This window comes from Apodemus sylvaticus, chromosome 19 (genome assembly GCF_947179515.1).
Source record: "Apodemus sylvaticus chromosome 19, mApoSyl1.1, whole genome shotgun sequence".
Taxonomy (NCBI): domain Eukaryota; kingdom Metazoa; phylum Chordata; class Mammalia; order Rodentia; family Muridae; genus Apodemus; species Apodemus sylvaticus.
Window position 1 is genome coordinate 25550614 of NC_067490.1, and position 27318 is coordinate 25577931.

A 27318-nucleotide genomic window follows, 5' to 3' on the forward strand; every position below is an offset into this window, starting at 1 on the left:
ATCGCAGCTCTGCACAGTCCTGCTGTGCCTCAAGCCAGAGCCTTGCTTGGCAGTGTCATCTTCTGCTCGGGCTCTCTGTGCCAGGCGGAAGGAAGCAGCCCTGGTGCTACGGTAGCCAAGGAAAGCGCCAACCATTGCTTTCGGGTGCACATCACACATTCTCTCTCCCTCTCCCTCTCTCTCTCTCTCTCTCTCTCTCACACACACACACACACACACACAAACACATACACACACAAACACACTTATCACCTCATTCTTCACAGATACAGAGGTGAGGTGGAAACCGAGAACTCTGCATCCATCCATCCCTCCCCCGTTCCCCATTCACACACTCAGGCTCAACACACTCGCTCCACGCCGGCAACTCTGGTCAGTACAATTAAAGCTAGTGGATGTGAGAAGGCCACAGAGACCATGTGTGAGGAATTAGCACCCCGCAGACCAGATGGGTCTCCAGGCTCTGTTGCGAAAGGGTTTTCAGATTTTGCTGACTCAGCACCCAATATCTAGAAACCAGAACTTTGTTTGCACGTAAGATCTAAGTTTTCACTTTCTTGGGTGTTTTTGAGATTGGGGTGGGGGGGGTGGGGTGCTAACGGCTACAGCTAAGGGGCTGTGAGGCCCAGTCCATCTTGGGACGCAAGAAGGCCCTGGTACTTTGCTCTAGACTTCTCAGCTCCTGGTCCCACTACACTGAGTCCTTTGCGTTTCTGTATGGGGCCTGCTTGGCTCCTCCCAGCTCCAGAGTGTGCCGTCCTTAATTTTCAACTCTTCCTGGAGCGATTAGCAAAGCCTGTGGCCACCACAGATCTCACAGCCCAGTAAAGAGTTCTATGCAGGGGGGGGAAAGGCTTGACATCTGCACGAAGATAAGAGAATAACAAAAAAAAAAATTTTTTTTTTGATATCATGGGATTGCGGTAGATCGGAATCCACAGCCTGGAGGAGGAAATATGGTCTGCCTTGCGGCACACAGTGTTTGCCAGAGAACTGGCTGTCCCTGTGGGTCACGGAAAGGGGACCCTGACTTGCATAACTGCTGACTTCCTGGGAAGGAGCCGAGGTGAGGTGGGGGATGGGGCAGGAAGCCACTCTCCTTGGGAAGCCCTCCGCAGGTCATGCGGGAGGATCCCGCTGCTCCTGGGAGATTCAGTCAAGAGTGACAGGTTCAAGTTCACAGACCCTGGGATTCCAGATTCTTATCAAAATAAAGCTGAGTTGAGCTGACTGAGTCCACCCCGCAAAGCCCGCCCTGGTTAATTTTCATCTTTGTCACACAGCCCATCCCCTGCTCCCCACCCCCCCATCCCTGTCTGACTTGATGTCCCCATCTGTGTGTGGCCATCAGCCCCTCTGCCCTGTGGGGTGGGGTGGGGTTATGCCCGGAAACTGTTCAGCCTGAGAACAATGCCTGCCCTTGGACTGAGTCGGCAGAATTCTGCCGTAATCTCCACAACCCGTGAGACCTAAGCGAGATTCCATCACTTGGGATTTTACACTCTTGACCCCAGCCTGGAAGTGTCAGGGGGCCCAAGGAAGCAAGAAGGCCGTACACAGCGTGTCCCACTGTCCAGAGCTGGAGACACCCGTCAGTCCTTTCTGTTTGAACCGGGGCTCGCCCAGCCTGGCCCATCCTGCCTGCTTATCTCCCTGCCTGCTGGGTTTGCAGTTCCAGAGTTTCAGCATCTCCTCAGAGACGCAGTTCACAGGGTGGTCAGCAGCTGGACCAGCCTGCCCCTCCCTAGCCTGAGGCCCCAGCAGGAAGCACCTCTCTGTGCTGCAGAGCCCCTGTGTGTAAAATGAGCCACCACTGGCATCCGCCTACGTAAACGTTCGCAAAACATCACATACGGTGCCTTGTATGTGAGAAGAGCTTTCTAAGTGTGCCACATGCTTCTGAAATTGGGTGTCACTTGTCGTGCCTCTGATAACTGTCGCAGCTGCTGTAACCCCATTTACTTTCAAACCGGGCACCCGTGACGGCACCTCTTTTGCTTCAAACCGGGCACCCGTGACGGCACCTCTTTTGCTTGGGGTCTCTCATTTGCTCCTCCAAATCCAGCAGGGTAGATGCTAACACTCAAACTAATTTTCATTCAACTTGGACACTTTGCATGTGACTCTTTGTAAGTCGCGGACACTCATGATCTCAGTGTGTCCTCCTTTCTCTTAGAACCTCTATCTCCTTTCCTCTATATTCCAAGCCTATATTAAAACCTCACCAAGCCAGGCGGTGGTGGCGCACGTCTTTAATCCCAGTACTTGGGAGGCAGAGGCAGGCAGATTTCTGAGTTCGAGGCCAGCCTGGTCTACAGAGTGAGTTCCAGGACAGCCAGGGCTACACAGAGAAACCCCGTCTCGGAAAAACCAAAAAAACCCCAAACAAACAAACAAACAAAAAACCTCACCAACAAAATTTCCAGGTATGGGCCAGTGTGGTAAATCAGTGGGTAGAGCCACTTGCTGCAAAGGAGGGGGACCTCAGTTTGACACCCCCCAGAACCCACAGAAGGGTGTGAGAACTGATTACAGAGAGATGCTCTGACTGCCCCTCGGGACACATACCCACACGGACACCCACGATCATGATAAACTAAGAACGCAAATCCCCAACTCTCCTTAACTATATTGGTTAGTCCTGCATTCAGCAACAAAGTCAGGAACCCTGGTCTGGCCCCTGACCTCTTGAGAAAGCCTTGGGAACTCCTCCGGTCTCTGAGGGTGGCAGGTGGAGCTGCCAACACAACAGCGGGATACTGCAACCGCGTGTGCTCTTGGGTGGCGGTCTCTCACTCTTCCTGGATGGGTCTGATTTGGGTGGGGTTAACATCGACACCTCAGTAGGGGACAAAGATGATAGTGACTGGAAGATAGCCCAGAATTGAAGCCATAGGGTCCTCAAAGGGACTTGAAAAAAAAATGTACTGCAGGTTCCCCGTGCAGCCGTCTCCAGCTCTCCTAGATGTCTAAGGCTGATACATCGTTTGCTTTGACAGCTGAAGAAATACATACAGGGGTCAGGAGGGCGGACTCCATAGAGGATTCCAGATGCTGGCTCTGCCACTTACCTGCTGTGTGACTGAACAAATGACTTCTCTGTCCTGAAAAAGACTCATCTGCAAACGCAAAATGGGACAATGGAAGGGCCCACCCTGCTAAGGAGGGTTTGCTGGAGACACGCCCGCAGCCTCGGTGGCCTCCATGGGTCATTCTGCCCTGTGCGGAGTGTAGTGGTGCTACCTTAGGGCGGGGCTGTGAGGAGCAGAAAGAACAATGCAGAGACAAACAATGAGGATAGGGTCGCCCCAGGGTGAGCTAGTCAGTTGATAGAATCATTAAAAAGACTATTTCAGGGGCAGGCGAAATGGATCAGCCAAGAAAGATGCTTGCTGCCAAGCCTAGCCTAAATTCAATCCTCAGCCAGTCAGTGTCTGTCTCCTCTTCCTCCTCCCACACCCTTTCCCCCTCTCTTACTGGATTGGCCCTTTGAAGTCTGTCGGAGACTATACTTGACCTTTGTCCCCTAGACAAGGCCCTAGACGTAGGCCTGTCTGTGACTACTGCAGCCACTTCCCCAGAGTCTCAGGACTGCTTTTCATGTGGAAAAAAAAATCCTGCAGAGCCAGGCAGTGGTGGGGCACACCTTTAATCCCAGCACTTGGGAGGCAGAGGCAGGTGGATTTCTGAGTCCGAGGCCAGCCTGGTCTACAGAGTGAGTTCCAGAACAGCCAGGGCTACACAGAGAAACCCTGCCTCGAAAAAACAAAACACACAAAAAGTAAAACAACAACAAAATCCTGCAGAGGTGATAGTAAGGTCCCCTACTCCTGCTGTGTCTCCTCCAGAGCCTGTCTTGACAAGAGTGTGTGGCCCCGGGCGTTCGCCCTAGGTGTTTCCTAGCTAGGTCTGGAGTTGTAGGAATTCAGAGCAGTGTGGGCAGTGGAGGAATGTCTGGCTGGGATAATGCTGAAGTTCTAGTCAGAAAGAGGAAGTGAAGACAGCGGCAGGGGAGGCACAGGTGGGAGTCCTGCACACTCCCAGCTGCCTACCAATGCATCTCCAATCTCTCATTAAACAAGTAGGGGAAGCAACTGCAGACAGAGGGCAGGTTCTGCACCGAAGGGCAGGGCGGCAATTGCTGACCAGTCAGCATCCTGCCAGACAGGGAGTTCCCTTCCACAAGCTCTACAGGAAAGTGGTCACTGAAATTGCCCTCAGGGGACCATGGGTGGCAGCAGTTCAGCTGTAGTCTTGGGAACAAAGCTGTTGAATGAGGACTTCCGGGGCTGGGGCCCAGCCTGGCTTGGAGGCTTCTCTGGCCTTCACACTTCTGTTGTTCATATCTCCGTCTGCCATTTTTTTTTTCTTAGTAAGATGGGATCTCACCCATTCCAAGTTGGCTCCGAACTTCCTGCGTAGCTGACAAGGACCTTGAGTTTTTTGACCCGCTTGGTTCTGAGAGCACAGGTCTGGGAGCATTGTGCAGTGTTGGGGATAAAAACGTAGGGCCCTCTGATGCCAGGCAAGCAGTGTGCCGACAGAGCCTTATCCCCAGCCTTCTCTCTGCCAGTCTGCACAGCTGGGCAGGGAAAGGAGGAAAAGCTAATACAAAATCACCCCACATCTGGAGCAAGGCATGCTGGGAGCCTTTCTGCTGCCCAGCAAAGCTAGAACCAGGCCTCCTTGGGAAGTCAAGAAAGAGCTCTCATCCCTGCGTCTGACCTCCGGGTAACTTGAGTGCTAGATCTGGTCTCCCATGCCAGTCCCTGCTGATTGACAGTAGAAAGAACCTCATCTAGGCTCTCCAGCAGAAAGTTACAATGACCAATGTCTTAGTCTGTTTTCTATTGCTGTGAAGAGTCACCATGACCACGGCAACTCTTATAAAGGAAAGCACTTAATTGGGGCTGGCTTCCAGTTTTCAAGGTTTAGTCCTTTATCCTCATAGCAGGGAGCATGACAGCAGGCAGGTAGACACGGTAGCTGAGAGTCCGTCTCCATCTCTGGCAGCAGGGAGTGAGAGCACTGGGGCTTGGCTTAGGCTCTTGAGATCTCAAAGCCTGCCCCAGTGACACACTTCCTCCAACAAGACCACACCCACCCCAAAAGGCCACGCCTCCTAATCCTTCTCAGTAGTGCCATTCCTTGATGACCAAGCATTCAAATAGATGTGCCTATAGGGGACATTCTTATTCATCCTAGCACAGATGATTAGAGATGTCTACTGTGAGAACAAGAATGTGTGTTTCAAGAATTCCTTCTCTGAGAAGACTTAAGCAATGCCTCTCCTGTCTTCATAAGGTCCCAGAGACGAGTATGACTCCATGTAAGATCTTTCTGATCCTAGTGTGTTTATTGGCTTCACCTGCAGAGCATGGTAAAGGGTTCCGGGCAGGAACTTGAAATGACCCCAAAGCAGCCACATGGAAAAGTCTTTACCCAGCATGGATGGCAGCTTTCCCTTAGCTACATCAATGGGTGGCCCCTTCCCTTGACCTTCTCCAGCCTGTATATTGGAACCCAAGGCTGTGGGCAATTAGGGCAGATCTGCATACCGGTGACTAAAAGGAGCTGCTAGCATCTGAGGTGAGCAGCAGTGACTGACGTCCGAGGAGGGGACATTGACAGTCTGGACACTTGGCTGTGAGGAGCATTTGCCATAGACAATCTGAGAAAGATGGCGGCTGGCCATTTTGCTCAGAGGGCTTCGTTCCATTCTGCAATAGAGGCGGGGAGAGGGGTGGGGGTGGGGGGGAAGACAGACACCGCACCTGCTGCCCTTGTCTCCCAGGCCCCTGGTATTCACTTCACCTGGAACGTCTGGAAATGTTTGTGCCTAAAGAGAGCATGACAGATGTGGGCTGCGGTGTGCTAAGGTGCTTAACAACCGGTTTGTGGGCTGGAAAGATGCGTTGCCGCGTTACCAATTTCTATAGTGTAAACGCATCCGGAGGCTGGTTTTCAGCTGTTAATGCGTACATGGTTACAAAGTGCCAAGCTAAGGAGAGTGGTGCATGCGGGCTCACGGGAGACCTAATGTGCTGATTTAAACAGTTGTTGGATTTTCCGTGGCCTTCTGCCACTGGCCTAGAGCTCAACCTGTTCTGAGCTATTCCAAGCTAGAGTTCGGGCCCCTTTACCAGCTGTGAACATCTGGCTACTGCCAGAGGTTTCTTCATCCATAGACTGGGGTTAACTATGCCAGACACAAAGCATGATTTGCCCAGTGTGTTCCTGGGGTAACTGACCCAGATGCTTTAATCAGAAATTGGCCTCAGTCTTTCCTATCAGGGTCCCCATGGCATCTCTGGATATGGCCAACTGTCCAAATAAAATAAAGATACCTCCAGTTGAGATGGTCCAGCTCTAAAGACAAAGTATGACATATTATAAATAACTTGAGGTCTTTGGAGAGTCTGGGGAACCCGGCATCTGTCCTGATAGAGATGGGCATGCAGGGGAAGTAGGGAGCAGGATCCAGACCCCAGTGTCTTGGAGCCCAATAGTCAAGCAGGCTCAGGGCATGGCTTGGGTGACCTTGAGTTCAGAGCACACTGTGACTCTGTACTGGCTGGTTTTGTGTGTCAACTTGACACAGGCTAGAGTTATCACAGAGAAAGGAGCTTCAGTTGGGGAAGTGCCTCCATGAGATACAGCTGTGGGGCATTTTCTCAACTAGTGATCACGTGGGGAGGGCCCCTTGTGGGTGGTACCACCTTTGGGCTGGTAGTCTTGGGTTCTATAAGAGAGCAGGCTGAGCAAGCCAGGGGAAGCAAGCCAGTAAGAAACATCCCTCCATGGCCTCTGCATCAGCTCCTGCTTCCTGACCTGCTTGAGTTCCAGTCCTGACTTCCTTTTGTGATGAACAGCAGCATGGAAGTGTAAGCTGAATAAACCCTTTCTTCCCCAACTTGTTTCTTGGTCATGAGGTTTGTGCAGGAATGGAAACCCTGACTAAGACAGACTCCGTACTAGCTCTGCCCAGGACCAGGACCAGATGTGGAGATGGCAGAAGCTCCCACCCTTAAGGACCTCCTGATTCCAGCATGGAGAACACAAGATTCATAGAGACCAGGTTCAAAACCAAGCTAGGAAGCAGAGAGTTTAAAGCTTAACAAGTAAAGACTGGCTAAGACTCGCAAGCCAGGCCAGGCTGTGGTGGCGCACGCCTTTAAACCCAGCACTCTAGAGGCAGAGGCAGGCGGATCTCCAAGTTAGAGGCTAGCCTGCTCTACAGAGAGAGTTCCAGGACAGCCAGGACTACATGGAAAGGTCCTGCCTTAGGACAAGGACAGAAACAGAAAGAGCCTAGGTGCTGTCTAAGATGTCTAAGGTGACAAGTCACCATAGCCTCCAGTGGAGAGCTACGAACGCAGCCTGACTTTCTCCAAATGTCATGAGATCTTTATTTTAGCTAAATATTTTTTTGTAACTTGATTGCCGGGTGCTCCCATCTGAGGACAACAACATTGTGATATGCTGTCAGAGGAGTAAACAAAGGGTCTGAAGGCTCAGACTCCATCTCAGTGAAAAGGGCGAAGTCTGCCACTCCCACCCCAGGCCTGTCCCAATAGCAGATGTGATATCACAGGAGCTCAGTTAGTGATATGCTTTGTGTGCCCTGTGTAATGTTGATTAGAATAATTAGTGATTTGGTGAATGAATGAAGAGCCCTGACCACTTGGTAAATGTTGATTGAGTGAGTGAGTGAATGAATGAATGAATGAATGGCTTCTCCTACCACAGGAATTTCCCCAGGGTCCTCACCATCTGAGGCTCTTTGGATCTTCCCCAGCTCTTTCACATAGGATACTCCAACTTCTCAGCAAGAGGAAATGAGCTATTCATCTCTAAGTCACCAGAGGTTAGCCTCGGGCTTCTAGATAACCCGGTGGTCTGGGTCTTGTCGCTGTTTCTGTTTAGTGCAATTGTCCTTCCTTAAAGGGCCTGCCTGTGTGTTCTTCATCTTTATATAGCTGTAGCCTGGTGAGAATTTATGGGAGAAGGGCTGCTGCTCAGAATTCTGGCTGCCCCAGGTTTCTTCACAGGGTCTGGTTCGGCTTGTCTGTTTAGAAGAGGCAAGACGGCCTTGTTCAGAGAGGCCAAGATGACAGGTGACTGGTAATAGGAGCACTGTCTTCAGACAGGTTTCTACTCTGGGTGTCTGCTGTGGGTCGCCTGGGCATCCTGTTACATCTCACTCCATCCTTCCTGGGTGACCTGGGACAGTCTACATCACTCTGCCATCAATCTAATGTCCCTGTGGCCTGCAGCAGGCACAGGTGCCTTCTTCCGGCTTCAGATGGGGTGATGTGGACACTCGCTCACAGAGTCCCCTCCCCAGGTCGGAAGCGATTGGTTAGGAGGGTCCCGGGTGAGGAGTGCGGAGGCAGGGCGCTGTCCATGTTCTCACCGCACCTCCTAGTCCCCTCTGTCCCTAGTCTGCCTAAGTGGCGTTGAGGATGCTTTGAAGTGTCTGTCTTCTGAGTGCCTGGACAGAGAGATGGGCCGGTCGTGAGTCACGTGACTGAGCACAGACCTGTGACATGACAGCCCTAGCACACGTTGGAAAAGGGTCAGCTGCCCGTGCACTGTTCACTAACACAGCCCCAGACAGGGGCTCTGCTGTGAAATCCAGGCATCCCCACTGCAGGCTTGTGCAGTGGTCGGTGGTAGGCAGGCAACCATTGGATTCTTCCTTGACCCTTCTAGAAGGATCCATCTGAATATAGCAGACTTCCCCACTGATAGAAAAGTGTTTGTCGAGGACAAAGCCTCATCTATCAATTTACCGAGTCTATCCATGGTAGTTCTCTCCAGCCACCGTATGCGTCCTGGAGATCAAACTCAGGTTATTGGGGCTTACCTACTGAGCCATCTACGGAGCCACCCACTGAGCCACCCCATCCATCCTCCCATATAGTCTAGTTGCTCTCCTCAGTGCTGTGACAAGATCCCCGAGTTAGCAACCTCAGGAAGGAAAATTTGGTTTTGGCTCACGGTTTGGAGTGATCATTCATTATTGGGGGGTGGGGTGGTAGCAGGAGCTTCCTGTCAGTGATAACATTCCTGTCAGTGATAACACGGTGTCTGTGGTCAGAACACAGAAGCTAGAGGATGAATCCTGAAACTTCCTCCTAGACACTCTTGGAGAAGTTGGTCTCCTAGGTGATTCTAGATTCTGTCAGTACTAAACATCCCCCAACCCTGCCTCCCCACCATCATCTTATGGCACGGTAGGGGCTTCTTCCTCTTCAAGTCCCTGTGAGTGACAGGTTGGCAGTGGTAGAGCCTGGCGAAGGGTCCCCTGGGAGCTATAGAGAAGCCCTACAGAGAGCTACAGGTGGCCTGCAGGATCTTAAGCGCATTCTGAGTGAGGGGGACATGGAGGAGATGGGTCAGGGCCATCCCTGGTTTACTAGTACCTGGCAAGTCCCCCACCAGAACTTCACCCTGCATCATGAGGGGGCATCCCCCAAGCTTGCAAACTGGGAGTCACAGCCCTATCAGACCAGAAAGGCTCGGCGTAGCTGCCCTTCACACGGCCAAACCATCCAAAAATCCCCAGAGCTCAACTTTGTCATTGTCATTAGAGTCCTTGTCCCCCAACCAGGCAGCCTATGTTTTTATTTGAGATAGTTGCAGGTTCTGGATGACATTCTCCTGTCCCTCAGCCTGATAGGTCCCAGATGCTCTCCCTCCCTGACCCAAGCTGCCCCCAGCCGGTTCTGGAACCCTGCCATCCCCGACACAGAGCTTCCCAGCCACTCCACCCCTACCCCCCACCCCACCCCCACCAGAACACAATGACTTGACAGAGGTCTGGCTGTTTCTTCCTGGATGGGGACCAGAACACAAAACGATACTGGTAGAGGAAAGAAGAGAGACGAGCATGGCTTTGGGGTCATAAGGAGCTGGGGATGGGGCTGGGGGAGACATCAGACAACCGTGTTGGCAGAGCATGAAAGACAACAGAAGTTGCTTCTGATCTGATGTGGTCAGGTCAGCGGAGGGAACGCACAGCTGGGACCCCTCCTCTAAGGGCTGTGGGGGTTCAAGAGCTCCTGTCTATAGACATGCCATTTAAGCTGCCTTCCTGTCCTGCCTTCTTGGCTCCCACCCTCCCAGTGCTCGAACTTGTTAGTAATGAGACAGGGCTGTTGAAGCCCAGTCAGGAGGAGAAAGTGGACGGAGGAGGGAAAGTGGATGCAGAAGGGAGGGGGGGCGGGGAGTCCTGTGGAGAGACGGAGAAGTGGGGGTCAGGAAAAGCAGCAGTGGGCGGCAGACCCAGGAGGGCAGGACATATGACTCAATGCCTAACAGAAACCAGGCCAGGCTGATAGACATCAGGCTGGGAGGGGAGAGCTGGAGCGTGCCCCACCCCCACCCCCACCCCGCTCGCTCTTTTTGCCAGTTTTCCATTGCATGTCCTGGGAAAGCCTGCAGGAGTGGTGGGCAGGCAGCACTGTCCGTCTGTCTCTCCAGCACCTCCTCTGGCCTCTCTGAAATGCTGGCAGGTCCCCAAGAATGCAATTTGACAGGCAGGATGGTAAGGGGCAGTGACCCTTTCAGGGCTGGGCCTGGGGTTCAGACCCCTGCGTTTCTCATCCAATAATAAAAATATGGAGCGAAAATAAAGAGGAAATGAATTACACCGGCAAGAATGAGCCAGGAAAAGACAAACTTTGAAGACCAGATGGAAACCGCTTTGCCAAAAGAATTCTTGGATGTTGTTTCTAAGGTGACCTCCCCACCCCCTCCCTCTGGCAACAGTGACACTGACCAGCCCTTTTCTGTCTCTTTCAGGACCTCCTGTAAGTACAGGCTGCAGCTGGTCCCCGTGTGTGCGCGCGCCTCAAAGGCCTGTGTCGTCTCTGGTAACAGGGCCCTGGGTGGAACGCTGACAGCCAGCCCCCTGCTGTCTTCCAGGGGAGTACCTCTGCACACAGTCAAGGATCCTCTGAGGAATGTCTGTCTGTCTGTCATTTCATTCTAGAAGGCTGGCTTACCCCCTTACTGGCCTGGCTATTTTGTCTCCCCACCCCCAACACACACACACACACACACACACACACACACACACACACAGGAACATGCACACACACAGGAACATGCACACACACGCATGCATGCATGCACACAGAAACATGCACACAAACACATGCACACACCACCACCACCACCACCACAACAACAACCACATGGCAGAGATCAGAAAGAGGAAAGATCGCCCTGCTAGGTTCTACCTTTCTCCCCCCCATGTCTTTGTCCCATACAGAAAGCAGGTCAGGGCACAGCTCCAAGCTGGGGCGACTCAGCAAGGCCATCCACACCCCTGCGTGGGCAGCTCCATTCTGGCCAGGCCCCGAGGGGGTGGCTGAGGATGGTGGTAGCGATGGCACTAGAGGCCACATGTCCTGCTTTCTGGGCCTTAGTCCCAGGGTGGGCAGGGAGCTGGGCCTCTTCCAATCCTGAAGAACCCAAGGAAACACCTCCCTAAGGTACAGAACCCAAGCCCAGAATCACATGCTCTTTGAGGGACAGCATTTGATAGTTCTACAAAAGACCCGAGGGTACTGGGGGGACCTGGGGACTAGCTATGAAAGGGCCCCGCCCCTTCACATCAGATCTTTCTCAAGGTTACTGAAATCTACCTCACCTTCCCCTTTTGATCCTCCCTCCCGAGTTGCTAGGAGGTGGCTTTGGGGCTGTGAGGACCCAGTGGAAGCCTGAGGAAGAGAGTCCCCTATCTTGTGAAAGCAGTGCACCTGACTCTTAAAGGGACAGTCACTCAATATTCTGTGGTTCCCCTGAAGTCCCAACCTCTACTCCCCAAGAATCCTGCCACCACTCCATCTGATAGGACTTGGATCGCAGAGCAGCCAGGGAGGAAGTTATCGCCATTTCTGTCACCTATCTTTAAAAATAAAGTGGCATTGCCTGGGGATGTGACTTGAGTTGGTAGCGTGCTGGCCTAGCATTCAGGAAACTCTGGGTTCAGTGCCCTAGTGAATCCCACATTCGGGAGGTGGAGACAGGAAGATTCAAAATTCAAGGCCACCCTCAGCAGCACAGGGAGTTCAAGGCCAGCCTGAGCTCCTAAGACTTTGTCTTTTTTGTTTATTCGTTTGTTTGTTTTAAGGAACTGTGACAGGCCACCTGCTGGAATGGGGCCATGTATCCTCTCCCTTTTTTGAAGGCAAAAATCCATACCGGCCCCATCCTGAGGACACTCCAGAGGTGGCGTTAAAACCTGGTTTTCCTCAATAGAACTTTAGCATCTGTCTTAGTCAGGATTTTATTGCTGCCACAAAAGACCATGACCAAAAAATCAAACCAGGGAGAAAAGGGTTTTACATTTACAGCTCATAGTCCTTCCGTGGAGGAGGTCAGGACAGGAACTCACACAGGGCAGGAAGCTGGAGGCAGGAGCTGATGCAGAGGCCATGGAGGGGCACTGCTTACTGGCTTGCTCCCCATGGCTTGCTCAGCCTGCTTTCTTATAGAACCCAGGACCACCAGCCCAGGGATGGCGCCACCCACCATGGGTTGGGCCCTCCCCCATCAATCACTAATTGAGAAAAAAGTCTTACAGCTGGATCTCATGGAGGCCTTTCCTCACCTGAGGCTCCTCCCTCTCTGACTCCAGCCAGTGCAGCATCCTGAGAGTTGTAGCAGTTTGTCTGGCAGGTTGTGCCCAGCCAGAGTGGGTACTGCTGCTCCTGGATTCTGGGGACTGGCAGGAGAAGTGGGGTTCGAGTCCCTGCTGACCCTCTCTACCTGCCTAAGCTCCTTCCTTCCTTGAACTCCCAGACTTGGTCAGATGAGAGGCCCCGGGGCCTTCCTCTCACCCCCCTATTCCCCACCTCCCCACCCCCACTCTGACTTAAAAAAAAAAAAGCCTAAAGAGCAGAGGGAGGAAGAGGGTAAGGAGCATCCTCAGCCCAGTTCTCTTAGCTTTCTGCAAAGTAAGGATGTTGGTGGGCAGAGGTGAGGGCTGGATAGACGGCTACCCTGTGGGCAGTCTCCCAGGGGTGGGCTCTGTACTCCAGTGGGAATATCCAGGTTTGTGTGGACACAAGGCTGTCACTCACCATGGAGGATACATTGATGTCGTAGCAGGAATTAGCAAAAGAGAGCAAATGTCCTTTCCCACTTTCCCCGCCCTACTGTCCAAGACAGAAGCCTGCTCCGCCCTTCCCCATCATTTGAGTTCTAGGAGCACACAGTACCCTCTGTTGTTGTTTTTTTAAACTCTGTAATTTCCGTTGATGAATGTATTCATTTCTTTCTATCCTACCTCACTTTGGGGAAAAGAGATTTAAAATTGTGTCCTCGTTAAGTTTTTGTCAATTTGACACAAGCTCGGGTCATCTGGGAAGAGGTTCCTCTGTTGAAAACAGTACCTCCATCAGCTTGACCTGCAGGTGAGTCATTGCCTCGGTTAGAGACTGCCGTGGGAGAGAGCCCAGCCCACGGTGGGCGATGCCACCCGTGGAGAAGTGGTCCCAGGTTGTATCCCCGAAAACCAACCAAGCAAGCCATGTGAAGCAAGCGAGTCAGCAGTGCCCTCCTGTGGCCTCTGCCTCAGTTCCTGCCTTGAGTTCCTGCCCTGACTTTCTGCCCTGATGGACTGAGGTTTCCATGTGTAAGCCAAGTAAACCCTCCCCGCTTGGTCCTCCCTCGCCACTTGGTCGTGGTATTTACTACTGCAACAGAAAGCAAACTGAGGCAAGCTAGGTAAGAGATAGGAGCGAGGATTGGGACAGAGGAGGTAGAAAAACAGACTCACGCCCCCTGTTGGTTGAAACAAAAATTGCAAAACTCAGTCTACAGTTAGGTAAGCCTTGACTCTTCCTGATCCTGTGCCCCACCCTGATTTGTTCCCTTCTAATAATGGCGCTCATGCCAGCGTGCACTTGGCACTTTCTGTTTGTGGGTCCCTGAGCTCAGTGCTTGTGATACACTAGCTTATTTCGTCGTAAAAGGCAAGCATTACTCTCCCATTTTCAAGCTGAGGAAACAGAGGCACAAGGGCACCAAGCCTCTTACTTACTGGTCACCCTCACTAGTCAAGCAGTAAGTGCAGAGCCAAGATTGTGTAGACAGGCTGACTACACAGTGCTTGCCCCTCGTCCAGAAGATTCCATCTCTGCTGCTGAAACACCCACTCCCCGCACACCATGGCTCAGGCCCGACTCGCTTTCTTGTAATTTAAAAAATTGCTTTCATATACTATATCTTAGTCATGTTTCCCCCAATTCTTCCCAGATCCTCCCCACCATCACCCTCTACCCTCCCAACTTCATGTTCTTCTCTCTCTCTCTCCCTCCCTCTTCCCCCCCCCTCTCTCTCGTTGGCTTTCAAAAACAAACAAGAAACAAAAATAAAAACAAGCAAGAAACACATACAAAAAACCCACAAAACCAAAAATCAAACGAGCGGAAGACTCACAGGACCAGAGAACTGCCAGCAAAAAAAAAGCAAAACAAAACAAAAGACCCACAAAAAAACCAAGCAAACAAACAAAAAAATGCCACTGACTTTGTTTTGTGTGGGCCAACGACTCCTGGGCACGAGGCCTGGGCTCACTCAAGTGTGCCTGATACAGCCAAGGACGCGCCACTGGAGAAAAACTGATTTTCCCTTTGCCATTGGGTGGAGTAAATATTTAAAATCCCAGCCCAGGGCTCCTCCTCTGTCTTACTCCAATTGCACAGCCTTCAGGGCCACCTTCTCTTGGCCCTTAGCCTATGGTGGCTTTCCTTCTCCCTCCTGCAAGCCCTTTCATGGGGGTTGGAGGGTGGGTGGGGCCATCTTCCTCTTCCTCGCTCCTTGTCCTCTCTCCAAGCCCGAGAAACCTAAGTTCCACCTATGCCCAGTTATTGACTTCTAGCATCTTTATTTATCAATCACAGTCACCTGGAGGCAGGGGTCCCAGAGTGCAGACTCTCCTCCAGACAGTTTTGGACAATCCAAATTAACATTAGAATAGAATACAAGCAGCATTAAGCCAACATACCACCACTGAGTGACAGCTTCTTGGTTAGGGGTAGGACCCTGTGTCTACTTCCCCTCCCAGCTCTGGGACCCCCATCTCACCTGGCTTGAGCTTGTGCAGATCTTGTGAATGTTACCACAGTCTCTGTGAGTTCGTATACACTGGTCTGTTTTGTCTAGGAGACATTGTTTCCTTGGAGTCAGCCATTACCTCTGGCTCTTAGAGGTTTTCAGCACCTCCTGTGTATACATTTCCAAGCCTTGAGGGGAAGGGTTTGGTGGATGTTCCAGAGTCTCTCAATCTATGCATATTGTCCAGTTGGGGGTCTCTGTGTTAGTTACCAACTACCACAAGAGGAAGCCTCTTTGACGTGAGTTGAGCTGATCTATAGCTGTATGTTGTTTTATTGCTATATTCCTTTATCTGAATAATAGTAATAGGTTTTTGTCTTAGGCTCATGATTTATCTACTCTCAGGTTCTAGGTCACCTGAGTGGTGTCATGTGTCCCATCTGGTGGAGTGGGTCATAAATCAGTAAAAAAAGGGGGGGGGGTTGGTTGGTTACTCCTATAGCATTTATACCACTGTTGCTCAAGTATATCTTACGGGCAGGTTGTTGCTGTGGGTCTCAGGGTTTACAGCTGGGTTGGTGTTTACTTTTCTCCTCTGGTAATGTGCAGAGTAACTTCCGGTACCATGAACTCTAGTCAGTAGAGGGAAGATTCTACTTAGGGACCAGCTTGGCTCCTCTGTTTTCAATGGTATAAGTAAGTGTTGTCTTCAGCAACAGATGCTGACTGCCAGATGTTTGGGTGTTCCTATGGGGCCCCTTTGGGCAACAACTCAGTAATGCATAACTTCTTCCTGGGACTGGAGGTTGTATTCGGTGGCATTAGATGTCCAGTAGAGGCATTCTCTCCTGTCTGGTGACTCCATTAGATTCCTTTCATGCATGTTTATATTTTAAGAAGCTGCTACAGATTGTGTTTGGTTTTGGATTCTGGGCAAGGGACCTGGCTGCGTATTTCACATATCAGAGCAGGCCTGGCCTTCAGGTCTTCCCAGCATCCTTCAGTCCCTACCTGACTGGCATACCTTGAACTTTCCAACTCAGGGGCTAGGCTGCTCTACCCACAGAGGCTCTTCCCTGTATAATCCAGACATCATTTTGGTCTCTCTCTCTACCCCCTCTTCCTTCTGTCTGTCTGTCTGTCTGCCTACCTGCCTGTCTCTCTCTCTCTGTCTCTGTGTCTCTCTGTCTCTCTCTTTCTCTCTCTCCACCCCTTCTCTCTTTCTCTTCTTCTCCCTCCCCTCTCTCCCCAAGGTGACTCCCCAGACTTAATTCTTGGGGCCAGTGAACTCACCCAAGAACAACTTCCCAATAAACCTGCCTTTAATATAATTTAATCTGGCTCTGGCTTGAATTAGCTCATTTCACCAGGCTTCCAATGGTTTTTCAAATAGTCTTTAGTTTTCCCCCCCATTCCCCTTCCTATTTAATCCTCTTAGTCAACTTTCTCCTTTGCACCTCCCCCTCCATGACACTATATTCTATTTCCCCTCTCTTGAGAAATCCTCTCCTCCGCTGGTTCCTTACACGGTACCTAACCTCTGTGGTTATTCAGATTAAAACACACATATTGAACACAGAAAAGTTAACATCCACATTTAAGAGAAAACATACATTTGTTTTTGGGGTCTGGGTTACCTCTCTCAGGATGATTTGTTTCTTGTTTTATCCGTTTACCTGTGATTTTGAGAATTTTATTTTTCTTAATAGCTAAGCAATAGTCCATTGTATAAATATACCATTTTTTTGGTGAATATACTCTAGTTTCATTATTAATTCATCTATTAATGGACACCTAGGCTGTTCCCAATCTCTGGCTATTATGAACAGGGCAACAGTGAACCTGGATGAGTGAGCGTCTCTGGAGTAGGATGTAGAGCCCTTTGGGTAGATGCCCAAGAGTGGACTAGCTGGATCAATTCACATATTCCTCAGGAACTGCCACATCGATTTCCATAGTAACTGTACAAATCTGTACTCCTACCCACAGTGGGTGAATGTCCCCTTTACCCCACATCCTCACCAGTATGAACTGTCATTTGTTGGATCGTGGCCATTTTGACTGGGATAAGATGAAATCTCAAAGTAGTTTTAATTTTCATTTCCCTGATGGCTAAGGGTGTTGGACATTTCTTTAAGTATTTCTTAGACATTTGTGCTTCATCTTTTGAGGTCATTTTTTTAAATTAATTTGTTTCCTGATGCTCAGGTTGTTTTGTTTGTTTGTTTTTAGCTCTTTATATATTTTTAGATACTAGCCCTCTATCAGATGTACAGTTGGTAAAGGCCTTTTCCCTACTCTGGGCTGACACTTTTCTCAAATGACAGTGTCCTTTGCCATATAAAAATTTACCAAGCTTATAAGGTCCTATCCATTAACCGTTGGTCTTACTCTTCTATCAGACTCAGGTCATATTAGAGTCTGGTCATATGTTAAGGTCCTAGATGAATTTGGAGCTGAGTTTTGTGCAGGGTGATAGCTGTGGATCTATTTGTACTCTTCTGCATACACACATCAAGTTTGACCAGCATCATTTGTTGAGGATACCATGTTTTTCAATGTGTATTTTTGAGGTGTGTGTGTGTGTGTGTGTGTGTGTGTGAAAAATATGGTGTCCATTGGTGTATGAAATTGTGTCTGGATATTTCATTCAATCCCATTGATCAACTTAGTTCCATAGTTAACATGTTTGTTTTTATGCCGGTGCCATGCTGGTTTTATGTCTATAGCTCTGCAATATAGCTTGAAATCTAGAATGGCAATACCTCCAGCAGTCCCTTTATCATTCGGAATTGTTTTAGCTATACTGAGTTTTGGTGGTGATGGTGGTGATAGTGGTGGTGGTGATGACGGTGTGTGTGTGTGGGGGAGGGCTCGGCATTGTTTTATCTATCCTGGCTTTTTGGTGGTGGTGGTAGTAATGGTAATATATGTATTTGTGTACATTTACATGCATGTTTGCACACACATATGTATTATGTATCACATACATGTTCACACATGTGTCTCTTGCATAGAAGGTAGAAGGTTTGTTTTTCAATGTCTGTATTGTATTGATATTCTGATAGGGATTGCATTAAATCTATAGATTACTTTTAGTCGGATGGCCATTTTTATAATATTAGTCCTACTGATCCATGCAGGCTCAGCTCCTAAGATTGTCCCAAAGTCTCTTCCCTCTTGGTAGCTGTCAGTGTAGAAACTCAGCAAATCAGACCCACCCCTCAGGTCAGACCCATCTGAGGTCAGGGCCCAGCTCTAGAAAGATACCAACCACTCTCTCAGGATTTTGCAGGTTCCTAAGGGGTTTCCAGGATGTAGTGCTATGACAGAAAACATAATTGATAGAATAGTCATTGGATAATTTCTATTTATTTATGCATTTACTTATTTTGAGACAGCCTTACTCTGTGGCCCATATTAGCCTAGACTTCACTTTCCTCCTGGCTCAGCCTCCCCAAGTGCCAGGATGATGCACGCCTAGCTGGTATTCTCGGAGACTTTTGTCTGTTGGGTTCTAGGGAGCAGGAAGGCAAGACAGCCCCACCCCCAACCCCAGTGCTGACCCATCATGGACTGGTTGATCTTATGGATTCTCAGGCACCAAAACAAGTCCCACTGTCTCCCTCATAATCCTCCGTGGGTTTTCCCCTTCTCTTCTCCCATGCCATGGGTATAGACGGGGTCAGTGCACCAGGGGTACCATGGCCAATTGCAGGCTTGGCCCTGCCCCTGGCTTCTCTGACAGGTAACACAGGGTCTAGCTGTCTCTCATTCCTGCCCTTTCCCAGTCAGGGCCAGCAGACAGAAGTGGTGCTCAGCAGCTGAAGGGCTCAGAGATGGACTGGGGTGGGGGAGGGAGCTGAGCTCATGAGAGCCCAAGCCCTAGTGACCCTTGAGTCCTGGGAAGGGACATATCATCTTTCTGTCTCCTGTTCCTATTCCTGGGCCTGGCATATAGGAGGTCCTGCTTCCCTGGTTTTACAGATGAATGGCTGACTGAAAGGAAAGCCCCATCCCTGTTTAGTTATTAAACTAACAAGCTAATAAAGGGCAGGAGAATTCCCTAAGGTCATAGCTAACAAGGGAATATTATCCCATTAACTGTTTATAAGTCTGACCTGGGTTAACTTCACTCTCCGTCTCTTTCAGGGTCCCACTGGAAGACCTGGACTTCCAGTAAGTAACTCATTTCTTCTCTCTCTGCCTCCCTTTTAGTGGGCACTGAGCCCAGGACTCGTGGGCATTTCAGGTGCTCTCCTGTTGGCCACACCCCAGCCCCCATTACCTACTTTCTCAGTCCATAGTCTGTCTAGGATGAGCGGACAGTTCTCACAATTCTCTGAGCATGACCTCTCTCTGGAGTCTCTAATCCGTGGTAGAGGGGGAAACCACTCCCACGGCTCCACAGTGGAACACTGGAGTGTCTGGGGTCTGTGGCTGTAGCTCCTGGCATCTCTCCTGGAGTATTGTGCATGCAGACTCAGCAGCAGACCCTCCCAGCGTTGGCGCTCTTGTAATGGGGGCCTGGAGCAACTGGCCAGTCCTTGGGTCATTCTCAGTCTTCTTCACAGCAGATGACACTCAAACCTCTGTCCTAGTCCTTGTGCCCTCCAGGAAATGGTGGACTCACGAACCTTTGTTTCTCCCTGGTTACCATAAGAAGGCTGTGCTGAGGGGACTTTGGGCAAAGGTGGGCAGAAGTGGGCAGAAGTCATGTGACTAGCCATCTCGTCACCTGATGACTGGCCACCTGAAGCTTCAACAGGTGCCAGGCGTTCCTGGTATCCCCAGCCTTGATTGCTTGATAACTCAGAGAAAAATAGTCATGGCTCAGAGAAGAGGGTATTCCCAGCTTCATCTGAGTGATGGCGGTGGAGGGGAGGGGGAGCCCAGACGGATAAAATGCATTGTCCAGCCTGTCACAGATTCAGCAGTGGATCTAGAGGCGTGGCACACATCACTGAGCACAGCAGTTTCTGTGGGCCCATGCTTGGCATTTATTCGAGTGCCATCTTTAAAGTCTTCTGAGACATTGGATCTGTGGGGTCCATCTTCGATGGATGAGATGAGGATTGATTATAACCCTGTGGTCTTTGGGGCAGGGCTTGGCCCAGGCAAAATGCTGTAACCAAACAGGGAGTTAAGGAAAGCCACAGATGGAGTTTTGAAGTAGGGCACAGAGGAGACATCTAGGTAGGGTATGGAAGGGATGCAGGGGTGGGGGAGGAGGCTCTCAGCGGACACCTGTTGATACCTGTCTTCCCTTGGCTGAAGGCCACTTTCCACTGGATTCTAGAACCTTCTGGGTGTGAATTATACTGTACCCTTTTGACCAGTCCAACATATTCTCTTGAATCAATGGCCAGTGGCTTTTTTTTTTTTCATAAAATACACAAGGGAGAAGGCTCAGCCCTGAAAGCAGAGATTTTCCCAGTGCTGTCGCTCAGGAGGACGGTGACTCGTCCGTGAAACCTAAGCAGAGGACAGTCAGATGACCGTGAAGAATGTGGGCAGGCTTTTGGATTTTTTTTTCTTATAGCATCCACCTTTAAAAGGCATTTAGGGGGCAATTCACAGAGCGGGGGATGCTGCTGAGTTTCCAGCTGCTGGCCTTTCTATGCTTGTCCCTAACCTGAGCATTTTATGGCCAGGGCTGCAAAGAACATTACTTTCCAAATGAAAGGAAAAATAATCCAACACACATACACACTACACACATACACACACACACACACACACACACACACACATATCCTGGAATATCATTCAGAAGCCCAGGAGGGAGTGGACGGTGAGGTCGCTGGAGCCAGAGCTGACAACAGGCATGGGCCCGGCACACCCTTGATGGGAGGGGCAGATGTACTGGCTGAGGGTCTCAGCGTCCATGTGAAGGGTCGTGACAAGAAGTGTAAACATGTGCATAGAACCAAGGCACTGTTGGTTCCGGCTCTAGTCAATACCAGTTTGCTTAATATTTACCAAATGCCAAGTTCTTAGCATGAGACAGAAGCACCCCATGGGGAACCTCAAAGCTCTCATCCCGAATCTTCCATCCAATAGGCTGGTGCTCAGGGAGGATGGGGAAATCGTTGGTGCTTACAACCAGCACTGTACCATTCTTGGCAAAGGCACAGTGCTCTCTGCTCAAAGATGCCCTGGATCTTGACAATGTCCACCTAACACAAACTGACAGCGTTTCTTGTGCGTCCCATCTATATCTTGGGGCACCGCTTGTTCCTCGATACTTTTTGTCTCTTCGGGATCAGCAGATCCAGAGTTACCCCCAGGACTCCCACCATACCCATACACATCCCAGGGTGGGGGGCGTTCGGTGCAGTCTTCTCCTGCCTGGCAGGCCAGGCATCATCTTACCTTCTGCACCCTGTTGCACCCCATCCTTTGAGGCTCCACCCCAGATTTTTATGATGTCTGCATGTCTATGATTACAAAAAAATACTTTCTACTGAATGGGGGAACGAGTGAAACTTTGTAAGCAGATTTCCAGAGCTAGAGGATGTAACCCTGGCTACAAAACAAAGCGTCCAAATCCACAAGCTGGAGCAGCCTGGGAGGAGAGGGGGCAGCGTGGGACACCAGGGCAGGACAGGGAGGAGCCAGGGAGCTTGGGCATTGCTTCCCTGGCTCTGGCAGACAGACCTCAGGCTGTCATTTGCCCTTCTGTCTTGCTCTGTGCCTTAAAGCAAGGATAATGACTCCTAGGGCCATTCTGGCTATCACTGATGGGCTGCAACCACACAAGCCTAAGGGATAAAGGGCCTCGGGGACAATTTAAGAGATTGAGGTCCAGAATGACAACCTCCACCTACTGCAACCGTATTCCACAGCACCATGCTTGAGTGCAGAAAACCAGAGGCAAGAGATGAAAGTCTGACTCCATGCAGGCAATGAGGTCCTGGCCCTAGTTAGTGATGTCTTCTGGGAGGTCCATCGGTGACATCCGCGAGACACTTGGTGCCACTCTAAATGCTGTCCTAGCTGCTCCAACAAAGCTGGCTAGTCATGTCCTCAGGTCAGGTGTGCACAAGCTCCTGGGCTGCTCTGGCACGTGGCAGCCACACTGACTGTTTCCACCTCCTTCATCAGGGTGACAAGGGCGCCATCGGGATGCCTGGACGCGTGGTGAGTTGGCTCATGTGTCCCTGCTTGGGGCGCCATCACTTGCTTCTCCAAGCTGGCTTGTCCTCCATGCATGGTGAAGTGCTGCGGAGAGCTACTTCAGGAGAGCCAAGGAATGGGAAGGGTAGACATTTTTATTCCTGTCTCCAGACTGAACACCACAGCATCTTGCAATTTATCTACACACACAGCTTCAGTGACTGTGGTCAGATGTTTCAAAAGAGACTAACTACATCCTAGGAAACACTATTAAATGTGTTTTATTACAAGGTATCCTTTTTAAATTTTCTTACTGGGCCTAATTTATAAAGTCTGTCATAGGTACACATATAGGAAAGATATGGTACACATAGGGTCCCATACAAACCAGTGTTTCTGGCACCTACTGCGGGCTTGGAAAGTCTTCTCCTTAGAGACCCAGGGACTAAGTACTCTGTAGAAAGTCACTGGCTCTGTAGGCAGATGGAGTGAGGCCTGAGCATCCCAAGGCCTCTGCAACCATCCAGAGCAGCCACTATCTCCTGGGGCTGTCCTCTATTGATGGGCATTACACTCAGAAGCAGTGAAGGCAAGACTTAGTCCCAGGCAGTTCCTTCAGGTCCTCATAAGGGTGAATGTACTTAATGTTTCCTTTAGTGAAAAGAGAGATGAGAGTGCTTGGTCAGAAGATATGAGAAGGCTAGCCCCAGGCAGTGAGTCCCTGGCACCTGGGCTGTCCTGTCAGCCTCAGGCTAAAGGGCTCCAGGGTCTGGACCAGTGGTTCTCAACCTGTGGGTCACGACCCCCTTCAGGGTTGAGTGACCCTTTCACAGGGGTCACCTCAGCCCCTGCATATCAGATGTTTACATCGCAACTCATAACAGTAGCAAAATTACAGTTATGAAGTAGCAATGGAAGTAATTATTTGCTTGGGGTCACCACAACATGAACTGTATTAAAAGTTTGAAGCATTAGGAAGGTTGAGAGGCACTGGTCTAGACAGACAGAAGCCTGAGGTAGTAAAGAACAGCCTGAATGAGGATGGGCATGGATATAGGGCTGCCCTTCTCTTCTTACCGCTAACTTCCCACCTCCAGCATGGTGTCACCGCTATCTTTGCTGGCTTTGGCTGTGACCCTCGCCGCTGTGCTAGCATTGGCCTTAAGCATGACTGTGACATCTGTGTGTGAATTTGCATGGCTGGAGCAAGCATGGGGTTGGGGTACCCAGATCTCAGGCAACACTAGTTGCTTGTACAACATCTTGCTGGGCAGTAAACCCAAGAGCCTTCACATACCGGCTCCTTCAGTCCTTCAGTGAACTAACTGCCTGGGCAGGGGCACAGTCTCCATCCCACCCCTCCCAGCACTCCAGGTGAGAAAGCCAAGGCTCGGAAGGTAAATGTCTTTCTAAGGTATGCACTAGGAAATGAGTGAGCAGACACTTGAGCACAGGCAACCAGGCAGCAAGTTTGTATCCTTGACCCTGGTGGCGGTCCACCCTTAGCATCAGAACTGAAAGGAGAAGCTGACCTTAAACCTTAAACGGTTGCCTCAGAGGCCTAGAACATTCTAGAGTTTGGTCCAAGAGCTCCATGCAATCTGTGATCTGTGAGGCCAGCCACCTTTGTGGTGCTGGAGAAGGGGTTGGGGCGGGGCGTTTCACATTAGTTGATGTCATTTTGACCAACATTTACCAGATTCTTAGCATAGGCTTTCTCTAAGAGGTACCTCACAGGGACCTCAGCTACCTCAAAGCACTCGTCCACTGCTCCCTCACCTGCCCCTCCATTCGCACTCAGCAAGGCTTGGTACCCAGGGAGAGTGGGAAAACAGTCAGTGTGCCAGTTTTCAGCGTTGTAAGACCTGACAGCCAGCGTGTGGGAGAGTCCCGATCCCCTCCACGTGGTTCTCACAAGAATTCCATATGAGGACACTGAACACTTCGCCTCCCGTATCTGTTCCATCAGTCTGTCCATTAGACACTGGGTCTGTATATGCTGTCACTGCGTCCCACCCAGAGATTGCGATGGTACCCTGCCATCCTTCCTAGAGCGATCATTTTGGGTGCACCTGAGCCTCACTATAACCTTAATGAACCCGTTTTAATGGGCAAATGGGAAGTGGGTGGAGTTGATTCTGTAACCAAGCCAACTGGCCTACCAACCTTGCTCCCGTTAGGTAAGTGTTAGGAGCCTCCCCCCCCCCCCGCCCCCCCAGTGCAACAGCTGGCCTGCAGGAAGTTCTGCTGAGTGCAGAATGTACTTCCGGCTCCTCCTTCCTGTCCTCCCCCATCAGAGCTTCCTGTGTGGTGGCACTGGGGAGACGTGGAGGGGGGGAGGGCGGCACCGGAAGCCTCCTACCTCCTGTGCTCCTTTCCAGCCACTTTGGAACTTCTCACTGCTGGTGCTATTTTAAATGTGGATGGCCCATTTGGCTGCTCACTAGGGGGCCTGGCATAAGCCACTTGATAAGGACTGTAGTGTCCAAGGACCAGGTGTGAAATTCCTGGGTCGTTCCCGTACGTCACCAGAGGTGGCGCCACTGTCCTGTTGGGAACTGCATAGAGTGAGACTGCCTACCACTGGCCACTGTAGTGATAAAGGAAGCCCTGGCTGGGCGGCTGGCTTTCTTCCTACTCTGGCTTAGCATCCAGCATCCAGCATCCTTGGAGTTTGTGTCTCCCACCTCTGTCCCTGTTTTGTAGTACTGGTGACTCAGTGTAAGAGTTTGCGCCTATGAGGCAAGCATCTTACCTGAGTTTGATCCTCAGCCCTCTTTAGACTTTTATCTTTGAGACAGAATCTCCTTAGTTGTTCTGAGCTGGCCTTGAACTCGGCCTCTAGCTCAGACAGGCCTTGAACTTGTATTCTTCCTGCTTCCAAGCAGCCGGGATTACACGCCTGAACCACCCAAGCCCAGTAACCCCCTTCTGGTTGTCCCATGTCATCCTGTGTCCCCTCCCTTGGCTGCCCCCTCCTTTGCATACCTCAAGCTTTCTCTCTACTTGGTACTCAAAGGGACCTTCAGAGCCACGGGGGTTCATGAACACAGACCTGGGGAACTTCTTCCCAGCCCCACCCATGGCCCTTTGGATTTGGCTACTCAGGGAGATTTTTGACTGGGATAAGGACCTCTCTCTCTCTCTCCCTCCCTCCCTCTCTCTCTCCTTCCCCTAACCCCCACTTCTCACACACACACACTACTTGGACAGGGTCCCTTGTTTCTCTCCAGTGATGTACAACAGCTGGCCGTGCTTGTCGGCTGAGATGGCGGTCGCGTGTCTGCATCTGTCTCTTGTGCCGTGTTTCTTATTTCACAGTGATTTCTTTTGTTCGGTTGCTGTGCCATTAGCATGGATTCTTGTCGTCTGTGTCTGTCTCTCATGTGTCTGTCTCTCATCCTCTTTTTTCTCTCCCCGGCTCTCTTTTCCCTATGCCCTGTGTTCCATGGGGCTGCCTGCCCAGGGTGTCAAAGGTCAACCAGGCGAGAAGGTGAGTCTTCCACTGCCTCCCTCCACCTTTAACCCAGCCTCCTCCTCCTCCTCCTCCTCCTCCTCCTCCTCCTCCTCCTCCTCTCTCTCTCTCTCTCTCTCTCTCTCTCTCTCTCTCTCTCTCTCTCTCTCTCAGAGAGAAGCTGACATTCTCTGAGCCCTGGGATGGAGCCCTGGGGTTCCTAAGTGAGGCCTCAGCTGTCCCAGCTCAGTTAAGTCTGTGCTGCCTTACCATAACCATGTGCAAAGGGCCCTATTACTCGGATTCCTAGCTGTGGGCTGTCACCCAACCCCACGAAAAAAGAAACTGTCTTATCACTGCTAAGTAGCTGGGACTACCCAGGAGGACCCCAGAGTCGCAAGGAGGACTCTCCACCCTGCCTGGGAAGCCAGAACCAGGTTCTGGCTGAACTCTGAAAGAGCAGCCTGGAGCAGTGGATTCTGGAGTTTTCAGAGCATAGCTTATCCAATCAGAGGAGAGAGCGTGGGGTTTGTCTGGAGTCCCCAGCAGTGATGTGAGTAGGTTCCTGGTCCTCAGCTTTTTCCCTCTTTGTAGACACTGGGCATGTCAATGCTGTCAAATATTGTGGGTTTTCTTGTTCTGCCTTTTTTTTGTTAAATTGGGAAAAGGTTTTGGTTTGTAGCCTAGGCTAACCTAGAAGTTATTGGGGTAGCCCAAGTTGACATTAAATTTATAAAGATCTTCCTGCCTCTACCTGTTGAGAGCTGGAATTGCAGGCAGGAGACCACAACACACACACTCTCTCTCTCTCTCTCTCTCTCTCTCTCACACACACATACACACACACACACACACACACACACACACACGAGAGAGAGAGAGAGAGAGAGAGAGAGAGAGAGAGGCAAACACACACACACACACACACACACACACAGAGTCACTGCACATATATTGCAACAGAGTATCCCATCTCTAAAGTAGCAATGCTGACAGTAGCCCCAGCTCCTCCATGGTGTGCAGATTTGCAGATTGTGAGCATTCTTTTCTGCCGGCTCAGGTAATGCAGACAGCACTTCCTGGAAGCTTTGCTATTCCTCTGGCCCAGAGAAGGAAAGTCATGTGCTCATGGTCCCACAGAAGGTGGCAGAGCTGGAGAGGAGCCCTGTGTGCCGTGTCTCAACAGCCGAAGCTGCCAATGATAGGACAGGGCGCTCTTCCAAGCTGATATTGGTCCCATCCCACAGGGTGAGCCACATCAGCTCGCCAGACCACACGGTGATTTCAAGCACCTTCTGGTCTTACCCCATGAAATTTCCATGTGATTGGAATGTTTTCCCTGCCATAGTTTAGGAAATGAGCAGAGAAATTAGTAAGCTTGTCCCAAATCATGCAGCTGCTAAGGGTTTCCCTTCAAAGAACCCAGATCACAGTGCTACAGTTACTAGTTCCAGATCACTGCTACCTGTATATGAGGTAGGACATTTTGCAAACTACGATTCAATCCCAAGCTCCAGCTCTCAGGTTGTATGAGCTTAAAAAGCTGCCAGGACTTTAATTCAGAGCCCTGGGCTTTTTCATTCCCCTCCTGCCTGCCTCTGCTACAGATTCCTGACTGACCACACCCTTCACTTATCCAGCTGGCCCAGCCACCTGTCAGAGCCCCAGGG

General features: G+C 50.6%; 1 protein-coding gene across 1 annotated transcript in view; it reads left to right on the forward strand.

Moving 5' to 3' along the window:
• LOC127670145 (collagen alpha-1(XIII) chain) overlaps positions 1 to 27318 on the forward strand; it is a 124048-nt gene that overhangs the window by 21495 nt on the left and 75235 nt on the right. Inside the window, exons 3-5 of the mRNA XM_052164460.1 lie at positions 19228 to 19254; positions 22183 to 22218; positions 25661 to 25687. Of these exons, the coding sequence (XP_052020420.1) occupies positions 19228 to 19254; positions 22183 to 22218; positions 25661 to 25687 (90 nt within the window). The remainder of the gene's footprint in view (positions 1 to 19227; positions 19255 to 22182; positions 22219 to 25660; positions 25688 to 27318) is intronic.